Below are 16582 nucleotides of genomic sequence, written 5' to 3' on the forward strand. Positions count from 1 at the left end.
AATATTTTCTTTGCTACAAGCCTTTTAGACTTAATTAAAAATTAGAAGCAATGAAAACAATTAAAACTTTTTGAGCAGCTGGAATTGTACTTAGGAAGTACATTTAAAAGTATTAACTCTGGCATTCATTTAGTGGAGAAAAGTAATAGAAATTATTGTTCCAGATGCTTAGAAAGAGTTCTTATGCAACAGCTATGCACTTTGAACAGGTAGCTTGATAGGGTAGACCTTGCCTCCTGGATGCAAACTCTGAAGTCTTGAGAAGATGTTTAGGGCTAAGGACAAAGTAAAGACATCCACTTCCTCAGCACACATTAATTTTTTGTTGTGGGCCTAGACTGTTCAGTTCAGTTCAGTTGCTCAGTCATGTCTGACTCTTTGTGACCCCATGAATCGCAGCATGCCAGGCCTCCCTGTCCATCATCAACTCCTGGAGTTCACTCAAACTCACGTCCATCGAGTTGGTGATGCCATCCAGCCATCTCATCCTCTGTCGTCCCCTTCTCCTCTTGCCCCTAATCCCTCCCAGCATCAGAATCTTTTCCAGTGAGTCAACTCTTTGCATGAGGAGGCCAAAGTATTGGCGTTTCAGCTTCAGCATCAGTCCTTCCAATGAATATTCAGGACTGATCTCCTTTAGAATGGACTGATTGGATCTCCTTGCAGTCCAAGGGATTCTCAGGAGTCTTCTCCAACACCACAGTTCAAAAGCATCAATTCTTCGGTGCTCAGCCTTCTTCACAGTCCAACTCTCACATCCATACATGACTACTGGAAAAACCATAGCCTTGACTAGACGGACCTTTGTTGGCAAAGTAATGTCTCTGCTTTTGAATATACTATCTAGGTTGGTCATAACTTCGCTTCCAAGGAATAAGCATCTTTTCATTTCATGGCTGCAATCACCATCTACAGTGATTTTGGAGCCCAGAAAAATAAAGTCTGACACTGTTTCCACTGTTTGCCCATCTATTTCCCATGAATTGATGGGACCAGATGCCATGATCTTAGTTTTCTGAATGTTGAGCTTTAAGCCAACTTTTTCACTCTCCTCTTTCATTTTCATCAAGAGGGTTTTTAGTTCCTCTTCACTTTCTCCCATAAGGGTGGTGTCATCTGCATATTGAGGTTATTGATATTTCTCCCGGCAATCTTAATTCCAGTTTGTGCTTCTTCCAGCCCAGTGTTTCTCATGATGTACTCTGCATAGAAGTTAAATAAGCAGGGTGACAATATACAGCCTTGATGTACTCCTTTTCCTATTTGGAACCAGTCTGTTGTTCCATGTCCAGTTCTAACTGTTGCTTCCTGACCTGCATACAGGTTTCTCAAGAGGCAGGACAGGTGGTCTGGTATTCCCATCTCTTTCAGAATTTTCCACAGTTTATTGTGATCCACACAGTCAAAGGCTTTGGCATAGTCAATAAAGAAGAAATCGATGTTTTTCTGGAACTCTTCCTTTTTCCATGATCCAGCAGATGTTGGCAATTTGATCTCTGGTTCCTCTACCTTTTCTAAAACCAGCTTGAACATCTGGTATTAAGAGGTGGCAAGAATACACAGAAGAACTGTACAAAAAAGATCTTCATGACCAAGATAATCACGATGGTGTAATCATTCACCTAGAGCCAGACATCCTGGAATGGGAAGTCAAGTGGGCCTTAGAAAGCATCATTATGAACAAAGCTAGTGGAGGTGATGGACTTCCAGTTGAGCTCTTCAAATCCTGAAAGATGATGCTGTGAAAGTGCTGCACTTAATATGCCAGCAAATTTGGAAAACTCAGCAGTGGCCACAGGACTGGAAAAGGTCAGTTTTCATTCCAATCCCAAAGAAAGGTAATGCCAAAGAATGCTCCAGCTACTGCACAATTGCACTCATCTCACATGCTAGTAAAGTAATGCTCAAAATTCTCCAAGCCAGGCTTCAGTAATACGTGAACCATGAAATTCCAGATGTTCAAGCTGGTTTTAGAAAAGGCAGAGGAACTGGAGATCAAACTGCCAATATCCGCTTGGAATATGGAATGAAGCAGGGCAAAGGCTAATAGAGTTTTACCAAGAAAACGCAATGGTCATAGCAAACACCCTCTTCCAACAACACAAGAGAAGACTCTACACATGGACATCACCAGATGGTCAACACTGAAATCAGATTGATTATATTCTTTGCAGCCAAAGATGGAGAAGCTCTATACAGTCAGCAAAAACAAGGCCGTAAGCTGACTGTGGCTCAGATCATGAACTCCTTATTGCCAAATTCATACTTAAATTGGAGAAAGTAGGGAAAACCACTAGACTCTTCAGGTATGGCCTAAATCAAATCCCTTATGATTATACAGTGGAAGTGAGAAATTGATTTAAGGGAATAGGTCTGATAGATAGAGTGCCTGATTAACTATGGATGAAGGTTAGTGACATTGTACAGGGCCTAGACTGTAAGGGGGCTTAACTCAGTTCCTGCCAGTTATTAGGTAACTTTGGCCAAGTCATGCCATCTACAAAAGTCTTCATTTCCTGATCTGGAAAATAGTGATAATAACAAAATTTAACTAATATGGTGAGACATACTACACGTGAATATTAACTGATATTCTTTGTGTTGCTTTTTAAACACTTTACGAGAACTTTTTGTTTCCTTTAATTCTAGTCTGGAGATGTCATTAATAATACTATACACTTTAACAGAACAAAACACTTCAAAGGTTTGAGCATATGTGAAAGAAAATTAGAGTTGTCATTAAACAAAACGGTCAAATTTGCATGGCACACAGGTAAATGCTATTCAAAATTGTAACTTCATTGCCTCATATTAACTCATGTATGATAATAACTAATAAATGATTGTAATAATAAGCTTTTTTCATAGTCTTAACTATGACTTGGTTGAGAGAAAGCATCCAGAGAAGGTGCCAAGGAGTCATTCGGTAGCTTGAGAACCTTGGGGAATGAGGGAAATGTTGAGACCAGGAACAGCAGGCAGAAAGAAGGCAACGGAAGTGCACCAGACCCTTGAGGAAGTGGAGGCTTAATAAGAGTGAAGTGGAAATAAGGGACATGTGAAAATCTTACCCGAAATCAGCTCCTATCCCGTCCTACTTTGCAGAGCTCAGTAGGGATCTGACTCGTGCAGAGGTGGGCGGCCATGAGGGAGGGTGGGGCCAGCTCTCCCGTGTGGAGAGCCTGACCGAGCCAGTAGCGCAGCCTCAAAAGCGTTATTGGCAGAGGGAGTGAGAACGTTCAGTCATGAGGTTTCGGTGACAAATTCAGTGACATACTTCTAGTTCATAATAAGTGGTCAACACATAGCATTTTATTCTTGTTATTTTTTCACATGTCTCCCAGACTTTTCTGGCTCTTCAGTAGGGACCCCAGGTTTTACCGGCTAGCAAGAAAGAGGCCCTCATAGCTCAGTTGGGAAAGAGTCTGCCTGTGGTGCAGGAGACCCGGGTTCAATTCCTGAGTGGGGAAGTTCCCTTGGAGAAGGAAATGGCAACCCACTCCAGTATTCTTGCCTGGAGAATCCCACGGACAGAGGAGCCTGGTGGGCTACAGTCCCGGGGGATCTCAAGAGTCAGACATGAGTTAGCGACTAAACCACCACCAAGAAACAGGCCCTCTCTTTCAGTGAGACGCCAAGAGAATAGAAATAAAGGGGCAACCAAAGTATCAGGTCTTATATATTTGACAAAAACATATGAGGCAGCAAAATAGCTGATATTTTTATCTGTGAAAGTTTGCAGTCACAGACTTTTCTCAAATTTAGTTAGAATTATCACCAAACCTTTCGGTTTATGTAGAGATAATTGGACTGGACAATATTCAAGACACCTTTTTATATATATATATCAGGATTATTGTACAAATAATCGGATGCTTCAGAGTAGCTTCTTTTTCTACCCAATTTTTTTTAAGCTTATCTTTCCTATCTCCTAATCCTAACCACATAGTGAGGAATTAGAGTGCATAAATGTCCCATATTACTTATCTGTTACTGCATAAAAAGTAAATCACCCCAAACCTTAGCAACTTAACACACTTATTATCTCACACAGTTCAGTGGAGCAGGGGCAGGTAAAGTATCCAAGAGCAGTTTAGCTGGGGGTTTTGATTCCAGGTATATGCGAATGTGTAGTGAAATTATTGGTTGTGGCTGCAGTTATCTGAAGAGGCTGTAAAATCTACTTCCAAGCTTAGTCCTGGAGCTCTTTGGTAGGAGGCTCTGATTCTCCACATGTACCCTCTGCATAGAGAGCTGTTTATAGGACATGGGAACTAATTCTCCAGAGAGAAATAAAGAAGAAGGAAGTCCTAATGAATATTATGACCTAACCTTGGCAATCGCATACCATCACTTCTACCATATTCTACTCCAGCAAGTACATATAATGAAACACCAGGAGGTAGAAGTCATTTGGGCCACCTTGGAGATTTGACTCTCACATAGTTCTTTAGCTTCTCAACTGGCAAAACCAGTGTGTGGATAGTTTGAAAGGACAGAAGTTTAAGAAGGCCCATCCTATTTATCTATTAGGCACTGAGGTAACTACCACTAATCAGAGATTTCATGATGATTTCTGAGTTTTGTTTCTAGACATGGACTTGAGTATTTTAAATTACATATTTAAATAAAAATTATTAACTTTCTCAAATATGTTCCCAGTCATTTTACCTACAAGTAAATATTAAGTATTTCCATGCTTCAGAAGCTGTCAGGGAAATTATGGTATGTGTTACAATCAAGTTATGTGCAAAAGGCCAAGGATACACAGAGACAGAGAAACTAAATTTACCTGGGGAGGTGGACAAAGCTTCACAGAAGAGGCATTTCTGAATTTTGTTTTGAAGGGTTAAAAAATTTTGCAAGACTGACAGAGGTAAACAAAAAGATATTAGAAAAACAAATCCAGACCTTCAGAAAGTTTCAGAAGACAACATACAGAATGATACTGCATTTATAAAACTATAATTTGTTTAAAGACACATATTTGATTAAGCAGGAGATTGAGAAATTTAAAATTCAAGTTAGTGATTGCCTCTGGAGGGACCAGGACAGTCAAATATAAGGGCAAAAACAGATTGATTTAGTGATGCTAATGTTTTAATACTTTTATAGGATTATGAATGTCATGATTACATATAACATTTTTTACATATGAAATATTGTATAGTCATTTTTGATATTCAAGGTATGCTGTTAGCAGAAGGAGTTGCATATGGAAATGAATGGAGGGTTGAAAAAGTTCAGAATGAAATATAAAGATGTAATTATGACAAGGAAATTTTAAATAATGCATTATATTTAATAATATACAGTTCAGTGTCCTGAAATTATATTGGAGTATACAAAGTGAAGATGATCAGGGATTCAACTGAAAACAACACACTCAAATCTCAAAATCTTACAAAAGAAGCAAGTACTATTTCTGTATTAAGAGCCATTTAGCTGATTTCGCCTGCATGTTGATAAGATCAAGGCATATTGCAGTTGAGAATCTTGAATCGTGTAAATTAATGATAAGTTACAGAAGCAGTTATTATTTTCATCATTAGGCAAAAAGTCTGGTGCATTTTAATTGTCTAAAATTCATCATGGGCCAAAAACTTTTGTTCTAAGTAGAATTCAAACTACAGACTGGTACTTTACTTAACAACTTACCCTTTTAAACTGTTATGAATCTTCAGTAAGTTTTAATTATATTATTGCCAGTCATCTGAAGGATGGTAATTACTTGGAGCGTTTAGCCAGTATTTCTGATTAAAAGTACTGTGGCAAAGTCAATAGGTCATGGGTTCATGTCCTAAGCCTATTAATTTTCTTCTAAAGCCTTACTTTATTTCTTAAACAAGGAATGACTCCACTGTTAGGAAAGATGCTTAGAAGAAATTAGATTAATCTGAAGTGAATAGATATATGAAATATGATTTTTGCTGTTATCACCTTGTCTTACTTTTTGTGGTTTTTTTCTTCATTTCTCTTACTAGCTGAAAGGAAAAAAAAAAAAGTGAATAAAACACTGTTGTCCTGTGAGAGATTTGAAGTACTTGTTAATTCATCAAGGTCCAATAGTTTGATACCTGGCTAACAGTGATATTTCGGAGAAGACAATGGCACCGCACTCCAGGACTCTTGCCTGGAAAATCCCATGGATGGAGGAGCCTGGTGGGCTGCAGTCCATGGGGTCGCTGAGGGTCGGACACGACCAGTGACTTCACTTTCACTTTCACTTTCATGCATTGGAGAAGGAAATGCAACCCACTCCAGTGTTCTTGTCTGGAGAATCCAGGGATTGGGGAGCCTGGTGGGCTGCTGTCTCTGGGATCGCACAGAGTCGGACAGGACTGAAGTGACTTAGCAGCAGCAGCAGCAGCAGCAGCAGTGATACTTACCTGACCAAGAGTGAAGGAATGAATTCCTATTTGCTTACCTAAGAACAAAGTTCAGGTTACATTTTTCCTAGGGAAGGGGACATAATACACAGGAGGAAGGTTATGAAGGTTGGATTTATTTCCTTTTGAAGAATAAAGACAAGACATAATGCCTGTAAGATCACATCGGGACTTTCTGACAAAGAAGTTGTATCTGTTTTGATAAAAGAAGGGCAGGAGAGTCTAAGCGCATTTTCCAAACCAGTGCTATCATCTTGCCAAGCTTGGATGTCACCATAGCATCTTGGGAACCTTGACTGCACACCTTTGTGTCTTCTGCCCCTGGTTACACAGCCTTGTTTTGCCGGTCCATTGCAGGCTTTATGGATTGCTGTTTTGTCATTAGGTCTGGTTTTGATAAAAATTTCTCTCACTTTTAGCGCACTGATAGCACATTCCAGCCAAATTTACATGTATTTTGTAAGCATGAGTATGCCCAGACCCTAAGCATACACCTGTCCTACCACTTTGCAACTTCTTTGCAGTTGTCGTAGTTCTTGTTCAGTTGTGAAGTCGTATCTGACTCTTTGTGAACCTGTACTGCTTCTCATCCTGTTTGTCTCGCTGTTAACCCTATGCATGCTGTTCTTTGAGCCCAGAGTAGGCAAGGTGTGAGCGAAGAGGCTGGTAGAAGATATGAGAAGCTGTAGGAACTATAGACACATTTCTTCTCTCCTGGCTGGCACAGCCGCCATAGCAGCAGCCACAACATAACCATAACCAAGCCATAATGGAGCCATAACATAACCTCATATAGCATAACCATATTGCTGCTCCAATGTAGTCCCAGTGCAGCAGCAGCCAGGGCTTTCATGGTGAAGCTGTTTTCATACAGGTGTATTGCACAAAGCAGCCCATGACGAAGCAAGTACTTGTGCTGTGCACACGCAGTGCTATAAGCAATCTTAGCTGTTACATAGTCATTATTTACAAAATGTGGGGTGAGAGAGCCTCAAAACACCATTTTGGCTAATTTGTTCTCTCCCCATCGACCCCACGGACTACAGCACGCCAGGCCTCCCTGTCTCTCACCATCTCCCAGAGTTCACCCAAGTTCATGTGCACTGAATCAGTGATGCTGTCCAACCGTCTCATCCTCTGCCACCTTCTTCTCCTCCTGCCTTCAGTCTTTCCCAGCATCAGGGTCTTTTCCAATGAGTTGGCTCTTCCCATCAGATCAAATCATTGGAGCTTCAGCTTCAGCATCAGTCCTTCCAATGAGTATTAAGGGTTGCTGTCACTTAGGATTAACTGGTTTGTTCTCCCTGTTGTCCAAGGGACTCTCAAGAATCTTATGCAACACCATAGTTCAAAAGCATCAATTCTTCAGCACTCAACCTTCTTTTTGGTCCAACTCTCACATCTATACATGACTATTGGAAAGACTTTGACTATATGGACCTTTGTCACCAAAGTGATGTCTTTGCTTTTCAATACGCTGTCATAGCCTTCCTTCCAAGAAGCAAGTGTCTTCTAATTTCATGGTTGCAGTTACCATCCATATTGATTTTTGAGCCCCAGAAGAGAAAATTTGTCACTGCTTCCACTTTTCCACCCCTCTATTTGCCAAGAAGTGATGGTTTCAGATGTCATGATCTTAGTTTTTATAACAATGAGTTTTAAACCAGCTTTTTCGCTTTCCTCCTTCACCCTCATCAAGAGGCTCTTTAGTTCCTCTTTGCTTTCTGCCATTAGAGTGGTATCATGTACATATTTGAGGTTGTTTTTATTTCTCCCAGCAATCTTGACTCCAGCTTGTAACTAATCCAACCCAGCATTTCACATGATGTACTCTGCATATAAGTTAAATAAACAGGGTGACAGTATACAGCCTTGACATACTCCTTTCCCAATTTTGAACCAGTCAGTTGTTCCATGTAAGGTTCTAACTGTTGCATCTTGGCCTGCCTACAAGTTTCTCAGGAGATGGGTAGGGTGGTCTGGTATTCCCATCTCTTTCAGAATTTTCACAGTTTTTTGTGATCCACACAGTCAAAGCCTTCCACATAGTCAATGAATCAGAAGCAGATGTTTTTCTGGAATTCTCTTGCTCTCTCTATGTTCCAAAGAATGTTGGCAATTTGAGCTCTGGTTCCTCTGCCTTTTCTAAACCTAGCTTGTACATCTGGAAGTTCTCAATTCAAGTACTGCTGAAGCCTAACTTGAAGGATTTTGAGCATACCCTTACTAGCATGGGAAGTGAACACAATTGTAGAGTAGTTTGAACATTCTTAAGCCTTACCCTTCTTTGGAATTGAGACAAAAACTGACCTTTTCCAGTCCTGTGGCCACTGCTGGGTTTTCCACACTTGCAGACATATCCAGTGCAGCACTTTGGCAACGTTATCTTTTAGTATTTTCAATAGCTCAGCTGGAATTCCATCACCTGTACTAGCTTTATTGGTAGTAATGCTTCCTGCTGCTGCTGCTGCAGCTAAGTCACGTCAGTCGTGTCCAACTCTGTGCAACCCCAGAGATGGCAGCCCACCAGGCTCCCCCGTCCCTGGGATTCTCCAGGCAAGAACACTGGAGTGGGTTGCCATTTCCTTCTCCAATGCATGAAAGTGAAAAGTAAAAGTGAAGTCACTCAGTCATGTCCGACTCTTAGCGACCCCATGAACTGCAGCCTACCAGGCTCCTCCGTCCATGGGATTTTCCAGGCAAGCGCACTGGAGTGGGGTGCCAGTGCCTTCTCTGGTAATGCTTCCTAAGACCCTTTAATGTATTTTCTGGGCATGAGTATACCCAGATGCTGAGCATACACCTGTCCTACCACTTTGCACCTTATTTGTGGTTGCAGTATCTCATCAATATTAGATTTGTATCTTAATGAATGTATCTCTGATATAAAATCACAAAGGTGCTCATTCCGGAGTTGGTGTTAGACGTCTGACATGTAAAATAACTGTGATTCATTTCTCCCTACTTCCTCCCACCTGTGAGTGTTCTCTGAGACACAATCTGAAGCCTTCTCCATATATTGCATACTCATAAACACTCCCGTGGTTCCTACGTCTCTAATTAAATGACTCCTTTCTTCTTTCTGTTATCTCTGCCTATGACTAGCACATGCTTGCTGGATGATCCATAAGAGCATGTTTCATTCTATTTTTTTTTTAATTTTTAACTCAAAATGTAATCTTTCAAAGTCCTGTTTTCCAGTAAATCTGACCTCCTGTGCCTTTTGATTTTCCACTGTCCAAACACTGTGAACATCCCACTCTCAGTCCTTAGTCCCTCCAATCATTGTAATTCCTCCTCTAAAATATTTTACAAAAGCAAACTTGTTCTGCACTCTCCAATTTCCTATAGACCATAGTCTTTTTCGTTACTTCAGACACAACTATCTTCTGGCACTTTTGAGCAACTCAGTGACATTTATTGAGTGCTGGCGTATTTTAGTCCCACTGTCTGATGCCATATAAGAGTAGTGGTCTCCTCAGTTTTCTCTTACCTCATTTCATTCTCTTTCCACCCATGATAGTCTGAAAAAAAACTGGGAAGTGGGCAGACAGAAAAAGGTTGTTAAAGGAGGACAAACTTTCAGTTATAAGATGAATAATTCCTAAGGATCTAATGTATAGCATGGTGACTATAGTTGATGACACTGAATTTTATCACTGCAATTTGATAGAGTTCTCACGGCAAAGAAAGAAAGCTGGTAATGGATGTGTTATTAACTCATTGAGGAGAATCCTTTCGCAATGTAAACATATCTCAAACTACCACAATGTGCAGTTTAAATATTTTGCAATTTTGTCAATTGTACTTCAATAAATTTTGTGGGAGGAAGAAAAATATCTGAACTATATTTAGATGGAAATGACATTCTGTTCTTTACTATTCACATTCTAATTAGTCCTCCACTTCCTACGAACTCATTCACTCATTCAGCTCATTTAATGATTGAAAGTGAAAGTGAAGTCGCTCAGTCGTGTCTGACTCTTTGCGACCCCATGGACTGTAGCCTACCAGGCTCCTCCCTGCATGGGATTCTCCAGGCAAGAATACTGGAGTGGGTTGCCATTTCCTTCTCCAGGGGATCTTCCTGACCCAGGGATCGAACCCAGGTCTCCTGCATTCAAGGAAGACGCAGGCAGACTCTTTAACCTCTGAGCCACTAGGGAAGCGTCTGCCTGCATCTGCATGGCATGTGGGAGACCTGGGTTCGATCCCTGGGTCGGGGACATCCCCTGGAGAAGGAAATGGCAACCCACTCCAGTACTCTTGCCTGGAGAATCCCATGGACAGAGGAGCCTGGTGGGCTGCAGTCCCCAGCGTCGCAAAGAGTCGGACACAACTGAGTGACTTCATTTAATGATTAATCATCTGCTAGATGTCAGACAATGTCTTTGAACTGAAGGTGTGAAGATACATGATGCACAAGTTCAGTCTTTAAAGAGTTCAAAATTCATTGGGAAGACCTGCTCAGAGATGATGACAATAAAATGCTACTGACTTTTATGATAAGGTGATGCACAATGGGTTATGGGAGCAAAAAGAGAGCACGTGGTAATTGTACCCCTTTGGGGAAGGACATCATAGAGAAGGTAACATTTGAGCACTCACACCAAGTCAACTTGATATGCATCCAACACACCAAGAGGGCTTCCCTTGTGGCTCAGTTGGTAAGAGAATCCACATGCAATGCAGGAAACCTGAGTTCAATTCCTGGGTTGGGAAGATCCCCTGGAGGAGGGAAAGGCTACCCAATCCAGTCTGGCCTGGAGAATTCCATGGACTGTATAGTCCACGGGGTCACAAAGAGTCGGACACGACTGAGAGGCTTTCACTTCACTTAACTTTAACACACCAAGCAAAGGAAGGTGTGTTTCAATTCTAGGAGGAAGACAGTTCATGCATTTACCTTCAGGGCTGAGCAAGCACATACTTACATAACTAGAAAGAGGGTATCAGAAGGAAAAGAAATAGGAAATAATGTTGTAAAGGAGGAGAAAGGAATATGGATAAAAGATCTTGGCTATCTTGCTGAAGAATGTGGAAGTATCTTGTAGGCAGAGGAAAAATATCAAAAACTGAAGCAAAAGTGGGTGCAGGAAGCTGTCCTTTCTCCCATTATACATTTTCCTGCTGTATACCCCCTGGAATTTCACTCCCTGCTTTGTCCATGTTATTTAATTCCTTTAAATGTATTCTTAAAGTAATAGTGATCTCTTTTGTTTGATACCTTGGGATCATGAGGCTTATTTTCAGGCCCTCTCCTCCCATTTTCATCTGTTACCACAGGAAGCACAGGCCAGCCCTTACCCCTGGGACTCTCATTCTCTTACAATTTTGTACATTGCCATTTCTGCCTTCATTTCCTTCCTTCTCTCTGCTGAAGCTGTTCACTCCAGAGATGTTCAAAGTCCATTGTCAGCAAAACCTCTTTAATAGCAATCAACTTATTTTGAAAATGTTCCCTTTAGATTCTTTCGGTAACTAAACTTAGTCTCTCCATTGCTTCAAAATGCTAGCTGTTTTCTCCCCCACATTCCTTTTACTGCAGGACGTGAGCTATGATACATGCCCTCTTATATTTTCTTTTCTTTTTAATGCCATTTCAAGATCATGCTCCCAGTCTCCTCCATAGAAATGTCAAGCTGTGACTGATTTTGTTGGACTGTTCCGTCCATGTCTCCCTTGCTGTAGTCATCTACCAGCAGCCACATTGTTCTCCTGAATCCTTGACGACTTTATCTCCCAGTTTGACCCTAATCCCTTTGACATCACTTCATTTTTAATTAGAGGATAATTACAAGGCTGTGTTGGCTTCTGCCCTACAACAGAGCAAATTGGTCATGATTATATTCCAGCCCCCTTGGTCATCATAGAGTGCTAGGCTGGGCTCCCTGTGTTATACAGCAGCTTCTTGCTAGTTATCTATTTTATACATGACAGTGTATATATGTCAATGCTACTTTCTCAATTTGTCCTACTCTTTCCTTCCCCTGCTAAATACATTTATTTTAATTCTTGGTGATCTCAATGGTCATGTAGAAAAATTTTTCCAGTGTTCAGCCCTCTAAGTTATTGGATCTCCCATCCAATGACTTTGTATTCCACTCTAACTCAGAGACTCACTCCCATAGGTATATCCTTGACCTCGCTCTTACAAATCTCAATTTCTGATATCTATTATGACTGCCACAGAGTATCTCTCCAGCTCACTCTTACTAGCCTCATGACACCAAATATCCTTTCACAACATCATTTAAGAGATGATCTTAATCTTATCACCATATCTTGCTATAATCCTTCATCCCATAATGTAATCACTTCCTTCCTTACATGAGATAAATACCCTGGCAAGTCAAAAATCAATCCCTTATTTATTTGAATCTCTAAAAATTTTCCATGGCCATTTTCAACACTCAAAGAATGAGCTCCTGGTAAGGTGCTCACCTCCACCAAACAAAAAAAGCAAGGCAACAAATGATAAGTTTCCTAGTGTTTTGTCCATTGAATGGTATCTTCATTCTTTTAAGTTGCTGGTGTCAAAAGACATGGTGTTATCTTTGACTTTTTTTTTTTTTCTCACACCTTGCATTTTGTCTTTTAAGAAGCTATGTGATTCTTGTTTCAAAATGTATCAAAAATTTTACTGCTTCTGTATACCTTCATTATACCCGCTTTGGGCCAGGTCACTAGTATCTTTGCCTGAATTATTACACTAACATCAGAGATTTAATCATGCTGAGCCCCTTGCCCACTGCATTTGATTATCATAAGTAGTTTCCAGAATGATCTTGTCAAAATTAAGTCAGATTATGTCCCTCCTCAGCTCAAAACCTTTCAATGATCCCCACTGCAGTCAGCCTAGAAAGCAAAACCATTACTGTTCTCTAAAATTCCCTGTATATTCTAGGCTCCATTTCCTCTCTGACTTTATTCTTTGTCTGCCTTATTATTTATCGGTATCATTTTCCACTATGTAACATCCTGTTTATTTTACTTTTCTATCATGTTCCTCTCTGGTCTCCCCCATTAGAATGTAATGTTATGAGGACAGAAATCCACCTATGTCTTACTACATGAACTTGCAAATTGTATTTCATGTCTCCAAGCTTTGTTTTCTCATTTTTTAAGTGGACATGATTATAGTGACTGGAGAACTGGGGGAATTAAGTGAGAAAATACAGGTCAAAAGGCCCAGTGCAGAGTTAGTAAACTTAATAAAGGTAGTCAACATTTTTATTACAGATAATACATATTATATTATTTTTCTTTTAACTTCTGTTTCTTTTTAAGCCTCTCTAATTTGTTCCCCACTGATATTTAAACAGATATTCTCTGAAACTCAGGTAAGCCCCAGATATGTTTGAACGGCTCCTTTCTGTGTGCAGTCAGCCCCACGGTTTCACCCCTTCCCTCTGACAGACTACTCCAGAAAGGAAGTCAAAAAAGTACTGGTTATGCACCCAGTTTTCATGTTTAAAAAAATAGCCCTCTGCAGGTAATCACCACAGTGATTACATTGTAAAAGTGGTTGGAAAGGAATGTTCCTTAAAGTGAGACTCAGGAAGTCCACTGAATTCTTTAGCATTTGTAACAAGTCAACCACCTAAAACTGCATTTTACGTTCAGTCATGTTAAATTTATCACTTAGAAACATAACGCTTGGAAGAATAACAGCCCCAATTCATTGATACTCATGAGGTTCAATTAAATTTTTGGAATGAACAAATATCCATGAAGGACTGGCTCTGTTCTCAGGCGCTGACTTATGATGATCCGAGAGTGGACAGCATGTAGAGGCCATCCGCAGGGGTCTGATTACACAAAGTCAAATTAACTGTCTCTGAGAGTTCTACGATAAATATATTTTGTTCAGATCATGCATTAATTGATTAGAATTTGTATTTGCAGAGCTAAGACTAGATTTCTAGTTTTTATGACTGCTACCCTATGACTTTTATTTTACACTCCTATTTTCCTATATTCTAAGCTGGTAAGAAAGATAACCATATTCTAGGAATTATAATAACCTGAATTCTAGTCACAGCTATGTAAATACAAAGATTTACTATTGTTGACAAAATTTGTCACCCCCTATGCCTTAATCTACTCATTTGTGTAAAAGTAGGGATTGTACCTTGTATTTTTTGCAGAATTATTGTTAGAATTATGTCCAATATGAAGATCACATAAGTGAGATATAGTATATTGCATGTTTTCTAGGATATTTCAACAGCAGTAGTAGCAATTTCTGGTGCTACTGTTCTCTCTTCAACTTTTGTTCTTTATTCCTCTTTAAGTTTCTAAATTTTTGTGACTTCACTATCAACCCTCACCCTCACTATCAACCCTCACCACCAACCCTGCCCCTTCTTTTAAAAATAACGTGTTTGATTTTACCCAAAGGTAATCCAATGATAAAAATCATACTGATCGTTGAACTAAAGAGTTCCTCTTATTTTCCTTGGGTAAAATTTTGGTAATACCAATTGTCCTTGTCAATTCTATACTTGAATATTAGTTATAATGATGCCTTTTCTTCTCATTTGCATAGGAAATGACTTATTTCTTGTGGCAGTTCATGAACTGGGACATGCTCTGGGGCTGGAACATTCCAATGACCCTACTGCCATCATGGCCCCTTTTTACCAGTACATGGAGACCGACAACTTCAAATTGCCCAGTGATGACTTACAGGGCATCCAGAAGATATACGGTAGGTCACCACTGATTCTGTTTGATTAACTCTGTAGTGAAGTATAGAATTCCTGTGTTGTCTTTTTTGAGATAGATGCTCTAAGTGTTGTATTAGAGAGAAAAATATTGAATGAAAATCTGATCTATTGGCAAAAGTCTTCTATCAGTCAAGTTTAGTTGGCACCAATCGCAGATATCTTAATGTGCAGATTATGGGAAAGCTTAGGCACTGATAAACTTTCCTTACTGAGTTAATTAAAACCTGAAATTATAGTAAAGATCTGATAAACTTTAGTATTTAAAATTCAGGTAAAATATAATAAATTAATATAACCAATAAACACAGTGAGTTAGAAGACTTTGCTAGAAGAGACTGAGACTTTGATAAAAGCTGACAGATTGATTCTCACTGATATTTGATGTTAGATCCTAACAAACCACTTCTGAAAATGCTGAAAATAATCTTGTGTAATGGATGTAACAGAATAAACTCAAAAGCATGTAGTTATTGACTAAGAGTAAAAAATAACAAATGGCTAAGTTTACTAACACATCAGTTCAGTTCACTTGCTCAGTCATGTCCGACTCTTTGCGACCCCATGAATCGCAACACGCCAGGCCTCCCTGTCCATCACCAACTCCCAGAGTTTACTCAAACTCATGTCCATCGAGTCAGTGATGCCATCCAGCCATCTCATCCTCTGTCATCCCCTTCTCCTCCTGCCCCCAATTCCTCCCAGCATCAGACTCTTTTCCAATGAGTCAACTCTTTACATGAGATGGCCAAAGTACTGGAGTTTCAGTGTCAGCATCAGTCCTTCCAATGAACACCCAGGCCTGATCTCCTTTAGGATGGACTGGCTGGACCTCCTTGCAGTCCAAGGACCCTCAAGAGTCTTCTTCACACATAATTCAAAATAAATGTACAGTAGAGTAAAATTGTTTTAATTTATGGGATTCAGTCAATGAATGAAAATTAAGACAAAAGGGAGAGAGACTATTACACATATTTAAATCCTAACTCCCTCAACATGGCCATTGACTTTTATAAAGACATGTATTTCACACAAAAATTTAACTGTTAAGAACTTGACATTTATAATTTACATGTAGAGAATATGCTTTAGTAAATTAATAAAATGAAGCTTTCATTTTACAATACAAAGGTAAATGTGTGCTGTACGTATATTAATATTCAGTATTCAGAAACTATAATTTACATTTTTCAAGTATCATAGTTTAAATTCACTAATTTGTTTTTCATTTATTAGTTTTTCAACTTCAAAGTGGTGAGAATTCTCTCAGGGTTAAAATAAGTTTTGGGGGAAAAAAAGGTCAATTTTTGTTACTGCTCTTTTTTGGGGTGCTACTGAGAAAACAGAACTGTCTGGGACTCAAAACTAAATGGCTTATATGTTGAATGAGCTAGCCTCTGCCTATGTGGGTGTCATCAGACATTCTGCTGAAGTAGTTAACTGAAAGGAGGCTCTTTCTCATGA

The 16582-nt window shown here is 39.7% G+C and overlaps 1 protein-coding gene across 1 annotated transcript in view; it reads left to right on the top strand.

The window, feature by feature from the left end:
* Positions 1 to 16582, top strand: part of MMP16 (matrix metallopeptidase 16) — a 395011-nt gene that overhangs the window by 279332 nt on the left and 99097 nt on the right. Inside the window, exon 5 of the mRNA NM_001192622.1 lies at positions 14941 to 15102. Within this exon, the coding sequence (NP_001179551.1) occupies positions 14941 to 15102 (162 nt within the window). The remainder of the gene's footprint in view (positions 1 to 14940; positions 15103 to 16582) is intronic.

This window comes from Bos taurus, chromosome 14 (genome assembly GCF_002263795.3).
Source record: "Bos taurus isolate L1 Dominette 01449 registration number 42190680 breed Hereford chromosome 14, ARS-UCD2.0, whole genome shotgun sequence".
NCBI classification, from domain to species: Eukaryota; Metazoa; Chordata; class Mammalia; order Artiodactyla; family Bovidae; genus Bos; species Bos taurus.